Consider the following 25,898-nt stretch of genomic DNA (forward strand, 5'->3'; position numbering starts at 1 on the left):
CGCCGCCGCACCGCGAAGGCACGCGCCGCCTCGGCCCGCGACTGCCTACGCCTGACGCCGGCGGGCGCGGCCTGCCTCCGCATGAGCAGCGAGGGCGCGCCGGCACCCCGCGCGCAGGCCAGAGCAGCCGATCCGCCGAGGGCGCGGATTGGGGGCAGGCCCGCAGCCGGAGGCGGCAGGTTTGAAATGGCCGCCGCGCGCGCGCCCGCCCGCCGCTGAGGGAGGCCGCCATGGCCACCAAGCGCTTGGCCAGGTGCGGGCCGCGCCGCCGGGGGTTGGGTTGGGTTGGGTTGGGGGGGGGGGGGAGGAGGAGGGAACCTCTCCCTCTGGGGCTCCCGGAGGGGCTGGGACGGGGGGCGGGGGGCATCCGTCCGAGGCCCCGGTGCGGGGTGTCGGCGGGCCGGGGTGAGGCGGACCCCCGGCCCGGCCTGACGCCGCCGCCCTCCGCAGGCAGCTGGGGCTGGTACGGAGCAGCGCGCGGCCGCGAGGCGCGCCCGCCCCGGCCGCCGGGCAGCGCTTCAGCTACGTGAGCGTCATCGACCTGGAGGCGACGTGCTGGCGGGACGCGGGGTGCCGCCGCCCCGAGACCAGTGAGTGGCCGCGGGGAGCCCCGGGGAGGGAGCGGGGCGGGGGGGGGGCCCTGCCCGAGAGAGGCGCCCTAGAGCCGGGGTTTCCTTGTGGGGCCTTAGCTCGTGACGTTTCGACCCCCGATTAACGCGAACCCACCGTCTCTGTGAACAGCTTTAACTCTTCTGGCTTTGCTCTGTCGTGTTGCGAGGCTGTTGCTTTTTTGTTTCTTTTTTGTCATAGTTGAGTTTCCAGCAGTTCTGCTAAACACGGCGACAGGAGAAGTTGAATCTGAATTTCACACCTATGTCCAGCCTCAGGAGCACCCTATTCTCTCCGAATTTTGTACAGACCTGACTGGCATAACACAGGTATAGTTGTCCTACAGTAGTGTTTTAAAGAGGCCTTTAATTGCACTCAAGTGTTCTAAGATCTGAAGTTAGCAGAAGTGTTTTCTGGATTAGGTGCAGAAAAAACGTTATCAGAGACTGAACAGTAAATGTATCGCTCTTTGAGAGCTAAGCCTCAAACTAATTTCAGTGTGTATTAATACCTTTATATACGCTTCTTTTTCTGTTTTACAAAGAATCAAGTTGATGAAGCGGTCCCTCTAAATATTTGCTTATCACAGTTTTTGAAATGGATTCAAAAGATACAAGAGGAGAAGAAAATTCTATTCAATTCAGATATTCCAAGTCATTCTACATCAGAAGCGAAACTATGCACCTTTGTTACTTGGACAGGTAAATACAATTTTCCTTTGCTTTTACTGTGGAGTAATGCACACAAAAAAATGAACATTTGGTGGTGCTAGTGAGAGGCCCTCCAATTTCTGTTACACCTGTATGTCCAAAATCCTATTATTAGGAATTAAGGCTATATCATGTTGGGATAAGACTAAAAAGATGAAAAAATATTAAATTTTCATGTGTTCACTACATCTTTGTCTCTGTGGTCTACAATACTTACCCCATCTTTCTGCTTTACACATAGTGCATCGTGTCAACATTCTTATGGGCTTAAACGCCTTAATGAGATCTTTAAGATCTTTACCCATCATGACGTCTCACTTGTCCTGATGTCTGACTGAAACAACCCTAGTGCTTTTCACCTGGAAAGAATTCATATGGATGCGTTAGCTGGTATTTCCTGTCCAGCAGTACAGGATGCTACCAGCATGTGGCTATTCTGTTCCTTTATGTAGATTTTAAGCCAAGTTTAGGCCAGCTGTTTAGTGATGGATGTAATGCCGCTGGTTACCTGCCCAGTTAAACAAATGTCTCATATTCCGCATGTGCTATTTTGTAAATGGTTGCATTACTTCTTGCTGAACTGTTTAGTGTCTTTAGTAACCTCCACTTTATTCAGATACAATAAATACCTGTTTGGTAATCATCAAGACTAAAAAATGAAAGGTTTATTTGTATTTGTTCTTGTGTGCAGACTGGGACCTGGGTGTGTGTTTGCACTATGAGTGTAAAAGGAAGCAGCTGCGAAAACCTGACATTTTAAATTCCTGGATTGATCTCAAAGCAACATACAGAGTGAGAAAATCAGTACTGTGAAACATTTATACCCATCTAATCACCTTAATGCTAAATGTATCTAAAGTTAGAAGCCAATATTGTATATTTGAGTGACTAGTTAGCCACTTGCTTTCTTTCCATGTACATTACTATCACTCAGTGTCAAAGTCCCTGCCCTAGAACTATGTGCGTTTTAATACAAATCTTAATTCTTGGAAAACAACTTGCTAAGTGGTGGTGTTTTTCTGAAATTTTTTCTTCTGCTTGCTGCTTTGACTTCCCTGTTTTTTCATGCTCTCATTACTGCCTTATTGCTGTGTAGAAGATAGTAATCCTTATCTTTTTAACGAGGAGTTATGACTCCAGCATGTGAATGGGGCTTTGATTAGTAAGTGTATTCTGAACAGCATGAGTAATACTGAAAAAATGAATATATATTTTACATGAATGGGAATGTATATTGAAAAAATGAATGTGTATTATGTAGTTCTCATTTAACATTGCAACATGTGTGTTTTGAGAGGTATTTGGATCTTTAGAGGTCTAACGTAGGGTTCCCCTGTGTAGTCAGGGGAGCTTCAAAAGGATCCAGGAGTCTAGCTGTCCACTGACTCCCGGTGCTTACGCTCCTAACTTAGGCAGTAGAATTAGGGCCCTAAAAACAAAGTGTGACTATTCCCCTCTTTTGTGGTCCAACGAGATACCTGGGTTGAATAGCAATACGCTGCTTCTCATTTAAAAGGCACTTACACCTGTGCCAAAATGGTATGCCTATGCTTTTGCAATATACAACAGTTGCTGAAACATCATGTAAAATAATAGTGCCAAGATATTACTTACAGTTGTATTCTTCAAGGCTATTCAGTGTAAGCCATAAAGTTCAACTGAATGGTTACAGGGCCAAGATAGAATGGATTAGTTTAAGACTGAGAGAAGGGATTCATGGTTCTTCCCATGGGTAGAACTTACTCCCAAGGGTAAGTTACTTACCCTTATGCTTACTTACCTCAATTGTAAAACAGACACCTGACTTGTACAGTGACCTTGAGATTTATTATGTGTGAGGTGGTATTTCTGAAGTCATTTTTCCTTTACCGTGAAGAGGCTATGAAATGCTGTATATTAATCACCTGCATTTTTCTTCTTAGCTATTCTATAATAGGAAGCCTAAAGGGCTAAAAGGTGCCTTGCAGGATTTGGGGATAGCTTTTGCAGGACGGGAGCATTCTGGTAAGTATGATATGATGATTCTCATCTTAATATATATATTTTTATAAAGCTAAATAGCTACTGTAACTTTTTCAAGTTACGTAATGCTCTGTTCAACAAAAGCATCAAAATAAGAAAGACCAGATGCTTCAAAGATTAGAGTTTGTCATCTCTAAGTTTATGCTTTTTTCTGAAATCTGGCCTAGTCCTTTGAAGTGTATGTTGCACAACACAGCCAAACATTAAATTATTAGGGTTCAAAAGAAAAAGACAGTGGGGGAAGAATAAGGAAATCGAGGGAGAATCAAGGAAACTTGATCTTACTGGATAGGTCTGGACATCTTATTAGTGTAAGAGAATATTAGTACAATCGGAATTTGACATAAGTGATAAAACAAAACAAGAATGTTAGTAATCATGACCATATATTAAACTCTGGTTAGATGACCATTAGATGTTCAGCAAAGGAAACTTTACTGCCACTGCCCTTTTCCGAACTTTCTCTAGAAAACCATGTGTCAGAGTTCCGTGAATCCCTTCCATTTATGTAAGCCTTACCTGAATGCCTTTTCCCCCACTAACAGTAGTTTAAAAGGAAGAACATGAACATAACCATTCTTTTCAAGGCTTGGATGATTCTCGGAATACTGCCCGTCTTGCTTGGAGGATGATTTGTGATGGATGTGTGCTGAAGGTTACTAAATCTTTGGCTAAGGTTAGTAACTTCTTCACATCTTCCCTTCTACTTGCTTCAGAGCCTGGCATCCAGATGAGAGATGAGCTATTCAAATAAACAACCCAGCATCTTGACTATGAATTGAACAGAACATCATTAGGCTAATATGCTTATTAATTTAGAGCATTGATTTCTACTTTTGGGTATTCATTTCCCCAAATCTCCATTTCTTTGGGGACTCCCTAGGCACATCCAAAGGGGAACCTGATTTCCCGAACACTGAGTATAAACTTCACTGACAAGACTCCACTGGGAAGTAATAGCAGACCTGAAACATCTGGAGATACAACTTGCAAAATAAGCTCTCCAGCGGAGGAAAACCACAACAGTGCTACCGGAGTTATGATAAATTCCAACGTACAAACAGGAGAACAACAGGAGAGAAGCACAATCAATTCCTCTACAGCCATCCATGTTGCATCTAGCAGCAGCTTAAGGACTGATTTACATGATCAAGCCCAAAGCTCTTTAACAGCATCTGCTGACAGATTTGCTTTTCCTCTTGGACAGCCACAGCTATCTCGCGGTACAGGCATTCAGAAAGGGTTCCGCAATGGGCACCTGACGACTACTGCCAAATACAGCTCTCCAGTACATGGCTCAGGACTAGTGCTTGTCTCCACTACCATCCCCTCAGTTAATATCTCTGAGGAGGATACTAGTACTAGTTCCGATTGTTTCTCTCTGCTGACTGACTGGGAAGAGGTAGCTTTCATACCAGAATCACAGTATGAACACAATTCAGATTGTGTTCCATTCAAAGATGACTCCAGTACAGCTATTTTAACAGCATCTGAAGAAACAACAATTTCTAGAGCATCAGTTGTGATGAGTTCAGATCTTCAAAGTTTGGGGAAAACTGTGGTACCTGTGGAACCTCGGAAGTCTATCGTTTACAAAAGTCCTGATACTATGATCTGTAATGTAGGAGTGGTCCAAAGGCAGACTTCAAACTTTTCTGCTTTTAAGTTACCACCTGCAAAGGTAAATGCTACTTCACCACATTCAGCATTAACTGGAAATGATTCCACTCCCGAGGCTCCTAAAAGAAAGCCAACAAGTCCAAAAATGTTCCCACCAGCGAAAAAACACTCTTTTGCTATCTATAAAGAGAAGACTGCATCTTTTAGTCATTGCTTACCTTCAAGAAGTTCAAACTTGTCCAAAGTGTCTCCTGCCATTCTGAACTCCACAGTCAATTTGAATCAATCTGTAAGAGCTGCCAAAAATGAAAAACCAACCCCCCCTCTGTGTCATTGTGGTCGAAGAGCTAAAAGACTGTATGTATCAAATACCGGTCCAAATCACGGCAAAGCATTTTTTGGTTGTCCTGTCAGTAAGCAGGAAGGCAATAAGAAAGGCTGTGGATACTTCAAGTGGGAATATGCATTTCTGAAAGAGAAATCTAATGTTCTCACTGTGAATGCAGATGCTTTGACCTCTCCTGGAACTTCTTCCAACACTGCAGGAAATTCTTCCCACAAGAAATACTTGCGTCTTAGACCCTCTATGAGAACTTGAAAATTGATGGGGTTTTGTCCAGATCTTAAGCTTAATTACTTGTTGCTGCTTACTATTATCAGGACGGTCGAATGATCTTAGATGTGTCTTCTGAGAATGGGACCAAAATGACATGCTTGGTTAAAGTAAATAAAAGTGGAAATTGCTCAAGCATGTCATAAACTATCTCATTAATGAAGTGAGAGAACTGATCAAGCTGCGAGTGCTAAAATTAAAGTATGAACAGCTGATGGTAAATATTTTACACTTCTATTTTATCATGTATTTTAAACTCTTTACTAGTCCAGTCTTTAAACATCACTGTCATGATACAGATTTTATTTATACTCATTTTTCTAAACATACTTGTATTGAGCTGCAACTTTTAAAAATGTATTTATTGTTGCACTTCTGAAAAGTGATTCTCCAAACAACAGCGCTCTCAAACTTTTCCTGTTTTATTTGAATTAAGCAACAATAAAGACAAAATGCCTACAATTGTTTATTACGTTTATCTAACATGGACCAACTACGGTGCTCTTGTCGGTGTTTCCCATTTCATTTGTATCACTCTGCCTGTTTGCTTGCCATGGGCTGTTACTGTAGCATGTGGGACAGCCAAAGGGCTGGGAGTCAGACCAGAATTTGTGAAAACCTAAACTAAGAAGGCCGTACTATAATGTCTTTTACTTTACATTACAGGGTAAATCAGCAATATCTGACTTTGTAAAAGATATAAAAAAGCAGCAAGTAATTCTAAACTTTTCTCCACTCCTTCTGGCGCAGTTCATTTCTTCTGATCTTCCCACTAACAGTTTTTGGCAACTGTTGAACAAACTCCATCTATTAGGAGAGGGGGGAAATTGCAGTAAAAGATAAAATACCATTTACTGAAAGTTTGACTTTTTCTTAACCTCAGTAGCATATATTTGTGAGTCATATAGTAGTTAATGCCAACTCTTCTATGGTGATGAATAATTAAAAGAGTTGTGTTTGAGCACCCACCTTCCTAGGATACTTGCATGGAGCAGTAACTTTCCTAACATGGTCCTGTAGCTCATGCATCAGTTTTTCTGGATCATGTGAAACATACTTGGATGTTAAAACAACAAAGGCTTTCACTACCTTAAAAAAATAAGGGAGCAGGGGTTCAAATGCCAATGAAACAATAACACAACAGTAAGATGTGAATTTTAAACAAAACATTTGCAGACAAACTGCAGAATAACTAATGTATAGGGCAGACAGCTTTCTCAACATTTGTGTGTGCTCAGTATTTGTCTGGACTGGGGAGGCAGTTTATGCATGCTCAAAACATACCAAGCACTAAGTATTTCAGTGACAGGAAAAGCTTCATATGCTACTTTTGTCTTATTGGCAACAGGGCAATCATCTTGGACAGTTTGCTCCTATGTGGAGTCTCCAGTGTCTTCTAGGGTGCAAATACTGATTTAAATTTAGCTTAAAAATTCAACCAACAGCTAGGCAAATCCGCTGGGAGTCGGCCTTTATTAGCTCTGCCATGCACAAAGCTATGGATGAGACGATAAGCGTGTTTAACTTGTCTACCTCGCCTCTGATGGGGTCCGGACTGCTGACAACTGCTGCTTCCACCACTGCAGGATGCTCTATTAGGGCACTTTCTACTTCAAATGGGCCAATGCGATAGCTTTAAAATGGAAGAAAGGGGCTGAGTTATGCTTGATAACACAATGTCATGGCTGAATCACCAGGATTATCCAAGTTTAATGAGGGCTTGTTTACAAGCATTAAATTACCCAGCAGAATTGATGACATCATCAGCTCTTCCAACAAACCAGAAGTATCCGTCTTCGTCCAGAATCCCCCTGTCTCCAGTGACGTAAAACTTCCCGCGTATTGTTGCCTCGGTTTTCTCTGGATCATCCTAGGAAACATTACATTGCATTTCACAAACAAAATTGCCTGAAAATAAATGAAAATTGTACTCTAGCATAGTCAGTATTTAAGTTATAGTACACGCAAATATTTGAAAAAGTCAGCTTCTTAGACTGGTACATATGGTCATGTGCATTAAATTCAAGTGAGTTGTAATACAGGAAACGCATAATGCGGAATTCTTAATTCAACATTACGAAGCTATAAAACTAGGAATAAAAAACAAACTGTGATACATGAGTACATTTTACCAGTTGTGACTTCAAGTTCTAACAATACTATATTATGGCTTATGGCTTTAGGAACCACTGAAGGTTGCACGAAATATGCAAGCAAATGGTCCTGAGAATTTGCTTTTAAGTGATTATCCTGTAATGTTTTGGGTTTTTTTCCCTCCTTTGTACTGCTAGCATCTCCTATCCCGATATTTTTCATCCCAATGACAAGTTTAGGATCAGCACAGCTTAACTAATAAGTAGGTAAGTGCTCTTTGCATAGCAAATGCAGCTGACTGCTGGAAGAGGTTATCTAGGCAGCATACACACACTTAGTACTATTTGAAAAACCTGACTATATGCTGATACCACTCATAAAATTTAATTAGGTTTCTAGTTGTCAGAACTAAAAGCACTGTGCATTTGTTTTTCCTGGCTGTTGGACCGAAACGAAAATTCTTACCAAAAAAAAAAAAAAAAAAAAAAGAAAAGAAAAAAGAAAGAAAATCCTGCTGTGCATGAAACATTTCACAAAGCCCAAGTCTACCCTAATTCAGGGAAGGGATTTGAATGGAGGGCTCCTACTGCTCCTAGCCATTAGGCCATGAAGTATTATGGGACGAAGGGGTCCTTGACGCCTTTCACTTTATATAAAAGACATAATTATTGAAAGAAAGTGGATCTTGACTTGCCAGGTAGGACAGTCTCTGTGTAAGCAGAAGAGCATCTGCAGGAAGGAATGAAAACCCCTGTCCCCTCCCCACAGGCTTTTTTCCAAGCCAGGTAGCAGAGTATTTGTGAATGAAATGAGGCAGCGCGTTCCTCATGACGGATATTTAACAGGGCATATAATTTAACTGCAGGAGTGTCCTTACAGTATAGCAAGTGAAAAGACAAAATGGTCTTGTAGGTTTTACTCTGATGGCAATATCTCCTTCTTTTCCAGGAGGCAGAATGTTACTGTTTTCATCTATAATCTAAAAACAAACAAAATACCATTTTATTATTATTTTGGAACCACGTGACAAAACATTAAATTGAGATTATAGAATCTTGGTGCTTGTTTAAAATACTTAACTGAAATATTTTTCTTCATTGGAAAACAATTTAGAGAAGTGTGTGCGGGTGGGGGGGGGGGGGGACTTGCCCTGACAACTGCCTTGTAAGAATACTAGTAATCCAGTGTACTTTGCATCATGTCTTGTCTCTGAGGAATTCCAAGCACTATGCAAACAGGGAATTAAGCTAGTAAGAGTTCAGAGAGGAAGATAAGTAATGTGGTGGGAAAATTTAAGAGCAGAAAGAAAGACACTAAAATCCTATCAATATTACAAATTGATCTGGTGCTAGAATCTGCCTCAGCAGTTCTGTTCTCACCATGAAACATTCCGTCCTGCTCTTCCTTAACTAAGCAATTTAATTCCAGTCTTCAGCTTCAGTTTAAAATGCTCAGCTAATAAAGGTAGAAAATGATCTCCATGAGAAATACTAACTAAGTCTTCACTATAACCACATATCCAAAGATTACTTCTACAAATAAATGGCAACTTTTCTAGGAATCCCCCAATCTAGAACCTGCCTAGGAATCTCTAGACCTAGAACCTTTCCCAAGAATTTTGCCACTGTAGACCCTTTCAAGAAATCACCAGAACTAGAACCTCCCTAGGGAGCCCCCCGACTGAGAATGTTCTCGCCTCACCAACCTAGAACATTTCCAGGAATGTCCCAATCTGCAACCTCTTCCAGGGAACCTTGACCTGGAATGGCACTAGACTCCTGCTGACCTAAAACAGTTCTGGACAGAATCTCCAATTCAGTTCTAGACTCACTCAACTACAATGGTTCTAGACTTGAGCCACACCTCTAGAATGCTTCTAGGTGCACTGGCTCCAGAACCTTTCCAGGAACCCCTCAATCTGGAACTTTCACAGGCACCACCCCCCCCATGACCCAGAACTAGTTGACTGCAAAGTGTTCTAGGCCAGTGAGTCTGGAACCATACCAGGGTGCATCTGGGACGGTTCTAGACTTGGCGACCTAGAACCGCCCTCCACTCGGTTCTAGACCTGGCGACCTAGAACCGTTCTAGACTCGGTTCTAGACTTGGCGTCCTAGAACCGTTCTAGACTTGGCGACCTAGGACCGCTCTGGACTTGCCGGCCTAGAACCATTCCAGGGTGAGTCTAGAAAGCAACATTTGGCATGCAGCTATGAGGAACACACCTTTTTTGTTTTACTTCCCAAGCCAAAAGCCCACTGGCATGAAAAGCAGTCTTTGGATTTGGGGGGCAACTGTTATGATTATTCTATGACTTCTACAAGCTACATTTTCCCACTCTTGATTACTCTAATTGACTTCTTCACATTTTCTTGGCAACCCTAATGGAATTTATTGCTGTAGCTGCAAAGTGTCTGAACATACGGTTTCTGCCTGTCCGTAGCCTTCGTGAATATCCAGCCCAGTGTGCTCTTCCCATTCTCCCATCACTTCAGGGTTGATTGGCTCCCCGGCACTCACAGAGTGCCGCAGGCTTCTGAATTTGTAGCTTGGTGGGAAAGAAAAAGCAAATAATTGGCAGAGTTAAGCAGACAGTGATCTATCTGCAATGTCCCCTTCCTTATTGTATTCCTGGATCATGGAGTCCTTTCTACACGAAAATAAAATCTTCACCAAGTCCTATACATTCCATTCCAATTGTGTGGAGCTAAACATAAACAAATCTGCAAAAATGCAAACGCTCTTTTATTTCTCCATTATTTTAACATCTAGTAATTGATACAGTGTTTCTAACCCTAGAATCTAAACTGGGGTCTCCAACAAAATGGTAACAAAAAGTCACAGGAGAGTTGCCAAGCTGCACTGACACGCGCTATTCTTGTAGAGCATGGTAGTGGGGGAATGCAGGGGAAAAACAAAGGGAAGGGGAATCCAACTATAAAAGCACTTTGGAAAGTAGGTCAATCATGCTACGCTATCATTATTATCCTACTATTTCATCAGCTAAACTGCTTTTCAAAGTCTCATGCAAGTTTGCTACAATTTGTGGCATCTGTGATGGTTACGCTGTCCCTGAAATGTTTACTCTGGCTTTGTTCCTAATATGTCAGATTCAAGATGTTGAGAAATACATGACTACCTTTGCTGTTACATCATTGTAACTCTGAAGTAAAGTCAAGGTGAGAAGAGCATTTGGTCCACTATTTTGATCAAATACACTAATAAGGATCTTTTCTTTGGCTTACCTGGACAGTCTATGTTGCACCAACATTCGATAGGCAGTTGGAGCAGAACAGAAGACTGTTATGGGAAATCTTGACAGACTCTAGAGAATTAGAATAAAAAAAGTAGATGTCGCTACTGAAACACGTGAGGTCTCACCTACATCACAAGAGATAACATAACGATCTCTGTATTCAGCGTACAAAACTCAAGAACAAAAGCAGTTAGCTTTGTACTCGCCAACACGAATATACAGCAGTTCTATTTAAACAGGTTCTTCTTCAAAACAGAATCTACATCTTTTTACAGCTAGTTCAACGCACCCAAGCTTTGTGCTCTGGAAAGCTTTTCAGTCTCCCTTGCAGAAGTTCTTCATAATTCCAACTTAAGTAGAAAACAAAGGAAACCATAAGGCTACTTTTTCAGACGTTCCAGAGGGGAATGACCGATAAAGTGTTCTTCAATGGATCTTAATGTTAGCTAACAATTTTCAGCCATCACAGTAACGTGGGTATGATGATAAAGGGATTCCGTGTAAAAGGAATAATGGTGGTCTTTTTCACAGAGTTGCGTGCAGAGGATGTAACAGAATATAACGCTGGTGCCATTTGTTAAAGAAATATAGGCTTGCTGCCTCTTCACTCCTTAACATGCAGTTCTACAGTGCATGCAAGCAAAATTCTCAATTATCTGCTGCTGTCACTCATTTTAACACCACCACCAAAGCGCTCCACAAGCTCCTGTCCCATTTCTTGCGGGCTTCACTTTTAGGCCTAGGAATGGATGTTTGCAGGTTTGGGCAGTCGAATCTCTTCTCAGCAGAGTACAGAACAAAAATTTGGGGACGTTAAAGATTCTCGTGTTTGGGGGCTTACGTTTACAGCCTCCACTACTGAAATACCAGTTGCTTACTTCCTGGTGAAGCTCACAATTCTTCAGCATACTGCCCCTGAATAGCTCTGGGGAAGTGAAAATCTAGGGAGGACGAGCCAGAGAGAAGAGTGCTGTTGCTGGGCTCTCCTTGCTTACCTCAAAGACAATGCTTGGGTCGAAGCGGGGCATCTTCTGTGCAAAGACACAGGCCCCTTGAATCCATGGGGAAAAAATGCTGCTCCAACCTGACTTTGCCCAGCCCGTGTCTGATGTATTCCAAAATATATCTGAAGGAGTCAAGTCCAGCCAGTACCTGGGTGACACAGTGCAAGAGTCCACAATCTCTATTTGGCAGAAAGAGGGCCAATATTAAAACATCAACAACAGACGTGCCAATGAAGCACTGTTTTTCTTGGCTAGATGATGATCAGCAAATGACGGAATTTCTGAGCGGGAGTGGGTCACAGTGCAGTGAAGATGTCATCAGGATAGACTGATGTTGCATTTTTCTAGGAGAAAAATTATACTGATGGACAAGCTAATACCACCTCGAAACAGGATGCTGAATAAATAGGTATGAGATTGCAGGAGTTTTGTTGAAATCATATTGTAGGGATAAGGATTCTTTGAGGTTTACTTACTTTTTAGTTTGCTCTCTTCTGATTTGTTACTCTTTGCCAGTTAGAATGAGATGCATTGCTACGCCAATTTTCTAAACAACACAGTTTTATAAACTCAGAGATCTCACGAACCTGTGTAGTCCTTCCTATGTTCGGAACTATCAGCATTTTGTTCCTGTGGGACTTGTCTCTAAAGCAGTCACGCATGAATTCAGAAGCCTAAGAGCCATGTCTTTTCCCCCTTTTTATGGTACACACCTCATAAACTTGTTCTTTGCTGATGTTCAGTAAATGGGCAATCTATTAATTATACACAATGAAGAGTTTAGAAGAAGTTAAAGAAAATGTGAAAAAAGAGGTTAGTGACTCTGTATGACTGCCAAGTGCAATACACACTAAGGCAGCTAACCTCCAACTACGCCTTGTTGCACAGAAAAAAGGCTTGTTGGGACTGAATAGAACTGCTGCTTTTTAAAATAGTGAAACACAGAGCTGCTGGTAAAATCTTCTCTTCCCCTTCTTTCTGCCAATTTACCAGCTACAGAAATACATCTGTGATTTAAAGTGATAGCCTTACCTTCCACTTACTGTGAGGCCAATGCCATAGCTGCTGTGGGAATGTGCAGTCCTTTTTGGAGCCCCCGTAGTTCCACTGGTAAAATAGATGGCCATCGGGTCTTGACGCTTTGTGGTCACGCAGTGGTGATCAGAAGGAGCATGCCTTTAAAATGTGCAAAATGAGGAATACAGTGATTTGAAAGGGTGAATTACACATTCTTGAAAACGCTTGGCTAAAATAACTTCTGCAGCAAGCAAAAGTGTCATAAACATTGACATTTTCCCACTGTGCAGTCCTGAAGGGAGGAAAATATTTTGGCATGTGCCAACATTTCCTGTTCACAACCAATCACTGTGCTTGCCTTTCATTGTTTCTGTGGCGCTTTCACAGTAGTGGTTACTCACTTCAGGAGCTCTCTGAAGTTCAGCCATCCTTCTCTGTGGCCCTCTGATACAAGCAGCTTGGCTTTCAGAGACTGCCATTCAGGCCCACCTGAGTCCACAGCTGGTGCCACAGAACCATCAGTGATGACACACTTTGCCTTTGATTTCTGTAGTCGATGGAGAATGTCCTTTGCTGTCAGCTGCTGCCTGCCAGGAATCGGGACAGTTCCTAAAGGAGAATACTCTCAATATTTAAGAACAGTACTTGTACCTAGAAACAGTCTCTAGCTTGCCTTGTGCTTATTAGTGGGACAGGGCTGCGCTGAAAGCAGGCTTTGGCTCTGCATTTGTAAATATACCCTTCTTTTTCATGCATTAAATTCGACGGGAGGATCACTGCAAGTTAGAAAATACTAGGCTCAACATGGGACAGCCAAAGAAACCAACAGAAGGACTTTTTTGGGGTGGAAAGCATTGCCACTGGGACATGCTACCCCTCTGGATTTGTATTCTTCACTAGTAAATACAGGTGTACCTGTCCTCACAGGGTATGCTGCTAGTGTTTGTGAGGCCCCGAGACATTCTGGGCTGTAAATACTGGCAAGCCGAGTATTTAACATAGCCCACAGGGGAACATGTGAAACACTCGGGTAAGTATGTGCTAATTGCATTGTAAGTTAAGAAGACGATGCATTTGCGATGCATCACAAGTGCTGGAAAGAGGAGAATGACAGAGGTCCACGGACTCCCAGAATTTCCTTAACAGCTAGAGCATGTTCAAAAAATCCTAAAAGTACCATAAAGACAAAACTTGGCATGAAGGGTGTTGACCAGCATGGCAGTGATGATCATCCCCGTTAGCATGTTTGTAGTTCTGAGTCTATTAAATAGCAATGATCGGTGTATGTGACAGCAGCCATAGCTATAAATCATTTCTATGCTTTTACTAACCTGTTCGCATGCAAGCCACATTCAGCAGCCACCACTCCGGGATCCTGGGCAGAATCCAAATAACTCTGTCTCCCGGTTGCAGACCACGGGCACCAGACAGTACATTAGCTGCTTGCCTGGACAGGACTCCCAGCTCTTCAAAGCTCCACTTCACTTCTTCTCCGTCACCGCTTACCCACCACAATGCAGGGTTTTCAGGCTTTTTGCCCTCCTACAGGACAACAGGGCACAGTGCAAATGCTTCATTTAGGGAACATGTTGCCTTTAATTTAAGCCTGAGGAAGGAAAACAGTCATCATTTATTGAATGCTGAATAAACCTGGGGCATAATAAATATGAATGAATAAACCGTGGGGTGTAAGCCATAAAGTTCAACTGAATGGTTACAGGGCCAAGATAGAATGGATTAGTTTAAGACTGAGAGAAGGGATTCATGGTTCTTCCCATTCTGACTCGTTACAGGGTAAGTTACTTACCCTTATGCTTACTTACCTCAATTGTAAAACAGACACCTGACTTGTACAGTGACCTTGAGATTTATTAAGTGCGAGGTGGTATTTCTGAAGTCGTTTTTCCTTTACCGTGAAGAAGCTATGAAATGCTGTATATTAATCACCTGCATTTTTCTTCTTAGTTATTCTAGAATAGGAAGCCTAAAGGGCCAAAAGGTGCCTTGCAGGATCTGGGGATAGCTTTTGCAGGACGGGAGCATTCTGGTAAGTATGATATGATGATTCTCATCTTATATATATATATTTTTACAAAGCTAAACAGCTACTGTAACTTTTTCAAGTTACGTAATGCTCTGTTCAACAAAAGCATCAAAATAAGAAAGACCAGATGCTTCAAAGATTAGAGTTTGTCATCTCTAAGTTTATGCTTTTTTCTGAAATCTGGCCTAGTCCTTTGAAGTGTATGTTGCACAACACAGCCAAACATCAAATTATTAGGGTTCAAAAGAAAAAGACAGTGGGGGAAGAATAAGGAAATCGAGGGAGAATCAAGGAAACTTGATCTTACTGGATAGGTCTGGACATCTTATTAGTGTAAGAGAATATTAGTACAATCGGAATTTGACATAAGTGATAAAACAAAACAAGAATGTTAGTAATCAGGACCATATATTAAACTCTGGTTAGATGACCATTAGATGTTCAGCAAAGGAAACTTTACTGCCACTGCCCTTTTCCGAACTTCCTCTAGAAAACCATGTGTCAGAGTTCCGTGAATCCCTTCCATTTATGTAAGCCTTACCTGAATGCCTTTTCCCCCACTAACAGTAGTTTAAAAGGAAGAACATGAACATAACCATTCTTTTCAAGGGTTGGATGATTCTCGGAATACTGCCCGTCTTGCTTGGAGGATGATTTGTGATGGATGTGTGCTGAAGGTTACTAAATCTTTGGCTAAGCTTAGTAACTTCTTCACATCTTCCCTTCTACTTGCTTCAGAGCCTGGCATCCAGATGAGAGATGAGCTATTCAAATAAACAACCCAGCATCTTGACTATGAATTGAACAGAACATCATTAGGCTAATATGCTTATTAATTTAGAGCATTGATTTCTACTTCTGGGGATTCATTTCCCCAAATCTCCATTTGTGGGAACTCCCCTCCATTTGGGGACTCCCTAGGCACATCCAAAGGGGAACCTGATTTCCCGAACACTGAGTATAAACTTCACTGACAAGACTCCACTGGGAAGTAATAGCAGACCTGAAACATCTGGAGATACAACTTGCAAAATAAGCTCTCCAGCGGAGGAAAACCACAACAGTGCTACCGGAGTTATGATAAATTCCAACGTACAAACAGGAGAACAACAGGAGAGAAGCACAATCAATTCCTCTACAGCCATCCATGTTGCATCTAGCAGCAGCTTAAGGACTGATTTACATGATCAAGCCCAAAGCTCTTTAACAGCATCTGCTGACAGATTTGCTTTTCCTCTTGGACAGCCACAGCTATCTCGCGGTACAGGCATTCAGAAAGGGTTCCGCAATGGGCACCTGACGACTACTGCCAAATACAGCTCTCCAGTACATGGCTCAGGACTAGTGCTTGTCTCCACTACCATCCCCTCAGTTAATATCTCTGAGGAGGATACTAGTACTAGTTCCGATTGTTTCTCTCTGCTGACTGACTGGGAAGAGGTAGCTTTCATACCAGAATCACAGCATGAACACAATTCAGATTGTGTTCCATTCAAAGATGACTCCAGTACAGCTATTTTAACAGCATCTGAAGAAACAACAATTTCTAGAGCATCAGTTGTGATGAGTTCAGATCTTCAAAGTTTGGGGAAAACTGTGGTACCTGTGGAACCTCGGAAGTCTATCGTTTACAAAAGTCCCGATACTATGATCTATAATGTAGGAATGGTCCAAAGGCAGACTTCAAACTTTTCTGCTTTTAAGTTACCACCTGCAAAGGCAAATGCTACTTCACCACATTCAGCATTAACTGGAAATGATTCCACTCCCGAGGCTCCTCAAAGAAAGCCAACAAGTCCAAAAATGTTCCCACCAGCAAAAAAACACTCTTTTGCTATCTAGAAAGAGAAGACTGCATCTTTTAGGCATTGCTTACCTTCAAGAAGTTCAAACTTGTCCAAAGTGTCTCCTGCCATTCTGAACTCCACGGTCAATTTGAATCAATCTGTAAGAGCTGCCAAAAATGAAAAACCAACCCCCCCTCGGTGTCATTGTGGTCGAAGAGCTAAAAGACTGTATGTATCAAATACCGGTCCAAATCACGGCAAAGCATTTTGTGGTTGTCCTGTCAGTAAGCAGGAAGGCAATAAGAAAGGCTGTGGATACTTCAAGTGGGAATATGCATTTCTGAAAGAGAAATCTAATGTTCTCACGGCGAATGCAGATGCTTTGACCTCTCCCGGAACTTCTTCCAACACTGCAGGAAATTCTTCCCACAAGAAATACTTGCGTCTTAGACCCTCTATGAGAACTTGAAAATTGATGGGGTTTTGTCCAGATCTTAAGCTTAATTACTTGTTGCTGCTTACTATTATCAGGACAGTCAAATGATCTTAGATATGTCTTCTGAGAATGGGACCAAAATGACATGCTTGGTTAAAGTAAATAAAAGTGGAAATTGCTCAAGCATGTCATAAACTATCTCATTAATGAAGTGAGAGAACTGATCAAGCTGCGAGTGCTAAAATTAAAGTATGAACAGCTGATGGTAAATATTTTACACTTCTATTTTATCATCTATTTTAAACTCTTTACTAGTCCAGTCTTTAAACATCACTGCCATGATACAGATTTTATTTATACTCATTTTTCTAAACATACTTGTATTGAGCTGCAACTTTTAAAAATGTATTTATTGTTGCACTTCTGAAAAGTGATTCTTGATTCCTCGCCAACCTAGAACATTTCCAGGAATGTCCCAATCTGCAACCTTTTCCAGGGAACCTCGACCTGGAATGGCACTAGACTCCTGCTGACCTAAAACAGTTCTGGACAGAATCTCCAATTCAGTTCTAGACTCACTCAACTACAATGGTTCTAGACTTGAGCCACACCTCTAGAATGCTTCTAGGTGCACTGGCTCCAGAACCTTTCCAGGAACCCCTCAATCTGGAACTTTCACAGGCACCCCCCCCCCATGACCCAGAACTAGTTGACTGCAAAGTGTTCTAGGCCAGTGAGTCTGAAACCATACCAGGGAGCATCTGGGACGGTTCTAGACTTGGCGACCTAGAACCGCCCTCCACTCGGTTCTAGACCTGGCGACCTAGAACCGGTCTCGATTCGGTTCTAGACTTGGCGACCTAGAACCGTTCTAGACTTGGCGACCTAGGACCGCTCTGGACTTGCCGGCCTAGAACCATTCCAGGGTGAGTCTAGAAAGCAACATTTGGCATGCAGCTATGAGGAACACACCTTTTTTGTTTTACTTCCCAAGCCAGAAGCCCACTGGCATGAAAAGCAGTCTTTGGATTTGGGGGGCAACTGTTATGATTATTCTATGACTTCTACAAGCTACATTTTCCCACTCTTGATTACTCTAATTGACTTCTTCACATTTTCTTGGCAACCCTAATGGAATTTATTGCTGTAGCTGCAAAGTGTCTGAACATACGGTTTCTGCCTGTCCGTAGCCTTCATGAATATCCAGCCCAGTGTGCTCTTCCCATTCTCCCATCACTTCAGGGTTGATGGGCTCCCCGGCACTCACACAGTGCCGCAGGCTTCTGAATTTGTAGCTTGGTGGGAAAGAAAAAGCAAATAATTGGCAGAGTTAAGCAGACACAGTGATCTATCTGCAATGTCCCCTTCCTTATTGTATTCCTGGATCATGGAGTCCTTTCTACACGAAAATAAAATCTTCACCAAGTCCTATACATTCCATTCCAATTGTGTGGAGCTAAACATAAACAAATCTGCAAAAATGCAAACGCTCTTTTATTTCTCCATTATTTTAACATCTAGTAATTGATACAGTGTTTCTAACCCTAGAATCTAAACTGGGGTCTCCAACAAAATGGTAACAAAAAGTCACAGGAGAGTTGCCAAGCTGCACTGACACGCGCTATTCTTGTAGAGCATGGTAGTGGGGGAATGCAGGGGAAAAACAAAGGGAGGGGGAATCCAACTATAAAAGCACTTTGGAAAGTAGGTCAATCATGCTACGCTATCATTATTATCCTACTATTTCATCAGCTAAACTGCTTTTCAAAGTCTCATGCAAGTTTGCTACAATTTGTGGCATCTGTGATGGTTACGCTGTCCCTGAAATGTTTACTCTGGCTTTGTTCCTAATATGTCAGATTCAAGATGTTGAGAAATACATGACTACCTTTGCTGTTACATCATTGTAACTCTGAAGTAAAGTCAAGGTGAGAAGAGCATTTGGTCCACTATTTTGATCAAATACACTAATAAGGATCTTTTCTTTGGCTTACCTGGACAGTCTATGTTGCACCAACATTCGATAGGCAGTTGGAGCAGAACAGAAGACTGTTATGGGAAATCTTGACAGACTCTAGAGAATTAGAATAAAAAAAGTAGATGTCGCTACTGAAACACGTGAGGTCTCACCTACATCACAAGAGATAACATAACGATCTCTGTATTCAGCGTACAAAACTCAAGAACAAAAGCAGTTAGCTTTGTACTCGCCAACACGAATATACAGCAGTTCTATTTAAACAGGTTCTTCTTCAAAACAGAATCTACATCTTTTTACAGCTAGTTCAACGCACCCAAGCTTTGTGCTCTGGAAAGCTTTTCAGTCTCCCTTGCAGAATTTCTTCATAATTCCAACTTAAGTAGAAAACAAAGGAAACCATAAGGCTACTTTTTCAGACGTTCCAGAGGGGAATGACCGATAAAGTGTTCTTCAATGGATCTTAATGTTAGCTAACAATTTTCAGCCATCACAGTAACGTGGGTATGATGATAAAGGGATTCCGTGTAAAAGGAATAATGGTGGTCTTTTTCACAGAGTTGCGTGCAGAGGATGTAACAGAATATAACGCTGGTGCCATTTGTTAAAGAAATATAGGCTTGCTGCCTCTTCACTCCTTAACATGCAGTTCTACAGTGCATGCAAGCAAAATTCTCAATTATCTGCTGCTGTCACTCATTTTAACACCACCACCAAAGCGCTCCACAAGCTCCTGTCCCATTTCTTGCGGGCTTCACTTTTAGGCCTAGGAATGGATGTTTGCAGGTTTGGGCAGTCGAATCTCTTCTCAGCAGAGTACAGAACAAAAATTTGGGGACGTTAAAGATTCTCGTGTTTGGGGGCTTACGTTTACAGCCTCCACTACTGAAATACCAGTTGCTTACTTCCTGGTGAAGCTCACAATTCTTCAGCATACTGCCCCTGAATAGCTCTGGGGAAGTGAAAATCTAGGGAGGACGAGCCAGAGAGAAGAGTGCTGTTGCTGGGCTCTCCTTGCTTACCTCAAAGACAATGCTTGGGTCGAAGCGGGGCATCTTCTGTGCAAAGACACAGGCCCCTTGAATCCATGGGGAAAAAATGCTGCTCCAACCTGACTTTGCCCAGCCCGTGTCTGATGTATTCCAAAATATATCTGAAGGAGTCAAGTCCAGCCAGTACCTGGGTGACACAGTGCAAGAGTCCACAATCTCTATTTGGCAGAAAGAGGGCCAATATTAAAACATCAACAACAGACGTGCCAATGAAGCACTGTTTTTCTTGGCTAGATGATGATCAGCAAATGACGGAATTTCTGAGCGGGAGTGGGTCACAGTGCAGTGAAGATGTCATCAGGATAGACTGATGTTGCATTTTTCTAGGAGAAAAATTATACTGATGGACAAGCTAATACCACCTCGAAACAGGATGCTGAATAAATAGGTATGAGATTGCAGGAGTTTTGTTGAAATCATATTGTAGGGATAAGGATTCTTTGAGGTTTACTTACTTTTTAGTTTGCTCTCTTCTGATTTGTTACTCTTTGCCAGTTAGAATGAGATGCATTGCTACGCCAATTTTCTAAACAACACAGTTTTATAAACTCAGAGATCTCACGAACCTGTGTAGTCCTTCCTATGTTCGGAACTATCAGCATTTTGTTCCTGTGGGACTTGTCTCTAAAGCAGTCACGCATGAATTCAGAAGCCTAAGAGCCATGTCTTTCCCCCCTTTTTATGGTACACACTTCATAAACTTGTTCTTTGCTGATGTTCAGTAAATGGGCAATCTATTAATTATACACAATGAAGAGTTTAGAAGAAGTTAAAGAAAATGTGAAAAAAGAGGTTAGTGACTCTGTATGACTGCCAAGTGCAATACACACTAAGGCAGCTAACCTCCAACTACGCCTTGTTGCACAGAAAAAAGGCTTGTTGGGACTGAATAGAACTGCTGCTTTTTAAAATAGTGAAACACAGAGCTGCTGGTAAAATCTTCTCTTCCCCTTCTTTCTGCCAATTTACCAGCTACAGAAATACATCTGTGATTTAAAGTGATAGCCTTACCTTCCACTTACTGTGAGGCCAATGCCATAGCTGCTGTGGGAATGTGCAGTCCTTTTTGGAGCCCCCGTAGTTCCACTGGTAAAATAGATGGCCATCGGGTCTTGACGCTTTGTGGTCACGCAGTGGTGATCAGAAGGAGCATGCCTTTAAAATGTGCAAAATGAGGAATACAGTGATTTGAAAGGGTGAATTACACATTCTTGAAAACGCTTGGCTAAAATAACTTCTGCAGCAAGCAAAAGTGTCATAAACATTGACATTTTCCCACTGTGCAGTCCTGAAGGGAGGAAAATATTTTGGCATGTGCCAACATTTCCTGTTCACAACCAATCACTGTGCTTGCCTTTCATTGTTTCTGTGGCGCTTTCACAGTAGTGGTTACTCACTTCAGGAGCTCTCTGAAGTTCAGCCATCCTTCTCTGTGGCCCTCTGATACAAGCAGCTTGGCTTTCAGAGACTGCCATTCAGGCCCACCTGAGTCCACAGCTGGTGCCACAGAACCATCGGTGATGACACACTTTGCCTTTGATTTCTGTAGTCGATGGAGAATGTCCTTTGCTGTCAGCTGCTGCCTGCCAGGAATCGGGACAGTTCCTAAAGGAGAATACTCTCAATATTTAAGAACAGTACTTGTACCTAGAAACAGTCTCTAGCTTGCCTTGTGCTTATTAGTGGGACAGGGCTGCGCTGAAAGCAGGCTTTGGCTCTGCATTTGTAAATATACCCTTCTTTTTCATGCATTAAATTCGACGGGAGGATCACTGCAAGTTAGAAAATACTAGGCTCAACATGGGACAGCCAAAGAAACCAACAGAAGGACTTTTTTGGGGTGGAAAGCATTGCCACTGGGACATGCTACCCCTCTGGATTTGTATTCTTCACTAGTAAATACAGGTGTACCTGTCCTCACAGGGTATGCTGCTAGTGTTTGTGAGGCCCCGAGACATTCTGGGCTGTAAATACTGGCAAGCCGAGTATTTAACATAGCCCACAGGGGAACATGTGAAACACTCGGGTAAGTATGTGCTAATTGCATTGTAAGTTAAGAAGACGATGCATTTGCGATGCATCACAAGTGCTGGAAAGAGGAGAATGACAGAGGTCCACGGACTCCCAGAATTTCCTTAACAGCTAGAGCATGTTCAAAAAATCCTAAAAGTACCATAAAGACAAAACTTGGCATGAAGGGTGTTGACCAGCATGGCAGTGATGATCATCCCCGTTAGCATGTTTGTAGTTCTGAGTCTATTAAATAGCAATGATCGGTGTATGTGACAGCAGCTATAGCTATACATCATTTCTATGCTTTTACTAACCCGTTCACATGCAAGCCACATTCAGCAGCCACCACTCCGGGATCCTGGGCAGAATCCAAATAACTCTGTCTCCCGGTTGCAGACCACAGGCACCAGACAGTACATTAGCCGCTTGCCTGGACAGGACTCCCAGCTCTTCAAAGCTCCACTTCACTTCTTCTCCGTCACCGCTTACCCACCACAATGCAGGGTTTTCAGGCTTTTTGCCCTCCTACAGGACAACAGGGCACAGTGCAAATGCTTCATTTAGGGAACATGTTGCCTTTAATTTAAGCCTGAGGAAGGAAAACAGTCATCATTTATTGAATGCTGAATAAACCTGGGGCATAATAAATATGAATGAATAAACCGTGGGGTGTAAGCCATAAAGTTCAACTGAATGGTTACAGGGCCAAGATAGAATGGATTAGTTTAAGACTGAGAGAAGGGATTCATGGTTCTTCCCATTCTGACTCGTTACAGGGTAAGTTACTTACCCTTACGCTTACTTACCTCAATTGTAAAACAGACACCTGACTTGTACAGTGACCTTGAGATTTATTAAGTGCGAGGTGGTATTTCTGAAGTCGTTTTTCCTTTACCGTGAAGAAGCTATGAAATGCTGTATATTAATCACCTGCATTTTTCTTCTTAGTTATTCTAGAATAGGAAGCCTAAAGGGCCAAAAGGTGCCTTGCAGGATCTGGGGATAGCTTTTGCAGGACGGGAGCATTCTGGTAAGTATGATATGATGATTCTCATCTTATATATATATATTTTTATAAAGCTAAACAGCTACTGTAACTTTTTCAAGTTACGTAATGCTCTGTTCAACAAAAGCATCAAAATAAGAAAGACCAGATGCTTCAAAGATAAGAGTTTGTCATCTCTAAGTTTATGCTTTTTTCTGAAATCTGGCCTAGTCCTTTGAAGTGTATGTTGCACAACACAGCCAAACATCAAATTATTAGGGTTCAAAAGAAAAAGACAGTGGGGGAAGAATAAGGAAATCGAGGGAGAATCAAGGAAACTTGATCTTACTGGATAGGTCTGGACATCTTATTAGTGTAAGAGAATATTAGTACAATCGGAATTTGATATAAGTGATAAAACAAAACAAGAATGTTAGTAATCAGGACCATATATTAAACTCTGGTTAGATGACCATTAGATGTTCAGCAAAGGAAACTTTACTGCCACTGCCCTTTTCCGAACTTCCTCTAGAAAACCATGTGTCAGAGTTCCGTGAATCCCTTCCATTTATGTAAGCCTTACCTGAATGCCTTTTCCCCCACTAACAGTAGTTTAAAAGGAAGAATATGAACATAACCATTCTTTTCAAGGGTTGGATGATTCTCGGAATACTGCCCGTCTTGCTTGGAGGATGATTTGTGATGGATGTGTGCTGAAGGTTACTAAATCTTTGGCTAAGCTTAGTAACTTCTTCACATCTTCCCTTCTACTTGCTTCAGAGCCTGGCATCCAGATGAGAGATGAGCTATTCAAATAAACAACCCAGCATCTTGACTATGAATTGAACAGAACATCATTAGGCTAATATGCTTATTAATTTAGAGCATTGATTTCTACTTCTGGGGATTCATTTCCCCAAATCTCCATTTGTGGGAACTCCCCTCCATTTGGGGACTCCCTAGGCACATCCAAAGGGGAACCTGATTTCCCGAACACTGAGTATAAACTTCACTGACAAGACTCCACTGGGAAGTAATAGCAGACCTGAAACATCTGGAGATACAACTTGCAAAATAAGCTCTCCAGCGGAGGAAAACCACAACAGTGCTACCGGAGTTATGATAAATTCCAACGTACAAACAGGAGAACAACAGGAGAGAAGCACAATCAATTCCTCTACAGCCATCCATGTTGCATCTAGCAGCAGCTTAAGGACTGATTTACATGATCAAGCCCAAAGCTCTTTAACAGCATCTGCTGACAGATTTGCTTTTCCTCTTGGACAGCCACAGCTATCTCACGGTACAGGCATTCAGAAAGGGTTCCGCAATGGGCACCTGACGACTACTGCCAAATACAGCTCTCCAGTACATGGATCAGGACTAGTGCTTGTCTCCACTACCATCCCCTCAGTTAATATCTCTGATGAGGATACTAGTACTAGTTCCGATTATTTCTCTCTGCTGACTGACTGGGAAGAGGTAGCTTTCATACCAGAATCACAGTATGAACACAATTCAGATTGTGTTCCATTCAAAGATGACTCCAGTACAGCTATTTTAACAGCATCTGAAGAAACAACAATTTCTAGAGCATCAGTTGTGATGAGTTCAGATCTTCAAAGTTTGGGGAAAACTGTGGTACCTGTGGAACCTCGGAAGTCTATCGTTTACAAAAGTCCCGATACTATGATCTATAATGTAGGAATGGTCCAAAGGCAGACTTCAAACTTTTCTGCTTTTAAGTTACCACCTGCAAAGGCAAATGCTACTTCACCACATTCAGCATTAACTGGAAATGATTCCACTCCCGAGGCTCCTCAAAGAAAGCCAACAAGTCCAAAAATGTTCCCACCAGCGAAAAAACACTCTTTTGCTATCTAGAAAGAGAAGACTGCATCTTTTAGGCATTGTTTACCTTCAAGAAGTTCAAACTTGTCCAAAGTGTCTCCTGCCATTCTGAACTCCACAGTCAATTTGAATCAATCTGTAAGAGCTGCCAAAAATGAAAAACCAACCCCCCCCTCGGTGTCATTGCGGTCGAAGAGCTAAAAGACTGTATGTATCAAATACCGGTCCAAATCACGGCAAAGCATTTTGTGGTTGTCCTGTCAGTAAGCAGGAAGGCAATAAGAAAGGCTGTGGATACTTCAAGTGGGAATATGCATTTCTGAAAGAGAAATCTAATGTTCTCACGGCGAATGCAGATGCTTTGACCTCTCCTGGAACTTCTTCCAACACTGCAGGAAATTCTTCCCACAAGAAATACTTGTGTCTTAGACGCTCTATGAGAACTTGAAAATTGATGGGGTTTTGTCCAGATCTTAAGCTTAATTACTTGTTGCTGCTTACTATTATCAGGACGGTCAAATGATCTTAGATATGTCTTCTGAGAATGGGACCAAAATGACATGCTTGGTTAAAGTAAATAAAAGTGGAAATTGCTCAAGCATGTCATAAACTATCTCATTAATGAAGTGAGAGAACTGATCAAGCTGCGAGTGCTAAAATTAAAGTATGAACAGCTGATGGTAAATATTTTACACTTCTATTTTATCATCTATTTTAAACTCTTTACTAGTCCAGTCTTTAAACATCACTGCCACGATACAGATTTTATTTATACTCATTTTTCTAAACATACTTGTATTGAGCTGC

At 42.0% G+C, this 25,898-nt stretch overlaps 1 protein-coding gene and 2 pseudogenes across 2 annotated transcripts in view; 1 reads left to right on the top strand and 2 right to left on the bottom strand.

The window, feature by feature from the left end:
• The first annotated feature begins 117 nt into the window (after nucleotides 1–117).
• Nucleotides 118–25,898, top strand: part of ERI2 (ERI1 exoribonuclease family member 2) — a 253,255-nt gene continuing 227,474 nt past the window's right edge. Inside the window, exons 1-7 of one of the 2 annotated variants that reach the window (XM_064520289.1) lie at nucleotides 118–253; nucleotides 451–590; nucleotides 811–938; nucleotides 1,154–1,310; nucleotides 2,011–2,111; nucleotides 3,242–3,323; nucleotides 15,599–15,789. In XM_064520289.1, the coding sequence (XP_064376359.1) occupies nucleotides 231–253; nucleotides 451–590; nucleotides 811–938; nucleotides 1,154–1,310; nucleotides 2,011–2,111; nucleotides 3,242–3,323; nucleotides 15,599–15,765 (798 nt within the window). In that variant the 5' untranslated portion in view covers nucleotides 118–230 and the 3' untranslated portion in view covers nucleotides 15,766–15,789. Of the gene's footprint in view, nucleotides 254–450; nucleotides 591–810; nucleotides 939–1,153; nucleotides 1,311–2,010; nucleotides 2,112–3,241; nucleotides 3,324–15,598; nucleotides 15,790–25,898 lie in introns of those variants that run through there. The other variant, XM_064520290.1, reaches the window with a different exon arrangement.
• LOC135329934 (acyl-coenzyme A synthetase ACSM3, mitochondrial-like) lies at nucleotides 5,857–14,478 on the bottom strand (annotated as a pseudogene).
• On the bottom strand, nucleotides 18,387–22,771 carry LOC135329935 (acyl-coenzyme A synthetase ACSM3, mitochondrial-like; annotated as a pseudogene).

Source organism: Dromaius novaehollandiae, chromosome 14 (assembly GCF_036370855.1).
Source record: "Dromaius novaehollandiae isolate bDroNov1 chromosome 14, bDroNov1.hap1, whole genome shotgun sequence".
Taxonomy (NCBI): domain Eukaryota; kingdom Metazoa; phylum Chordata; class Aves; order Casuariiformes; family Dromaiidae; genus Dromaius; species Dromaius novaehollandiae.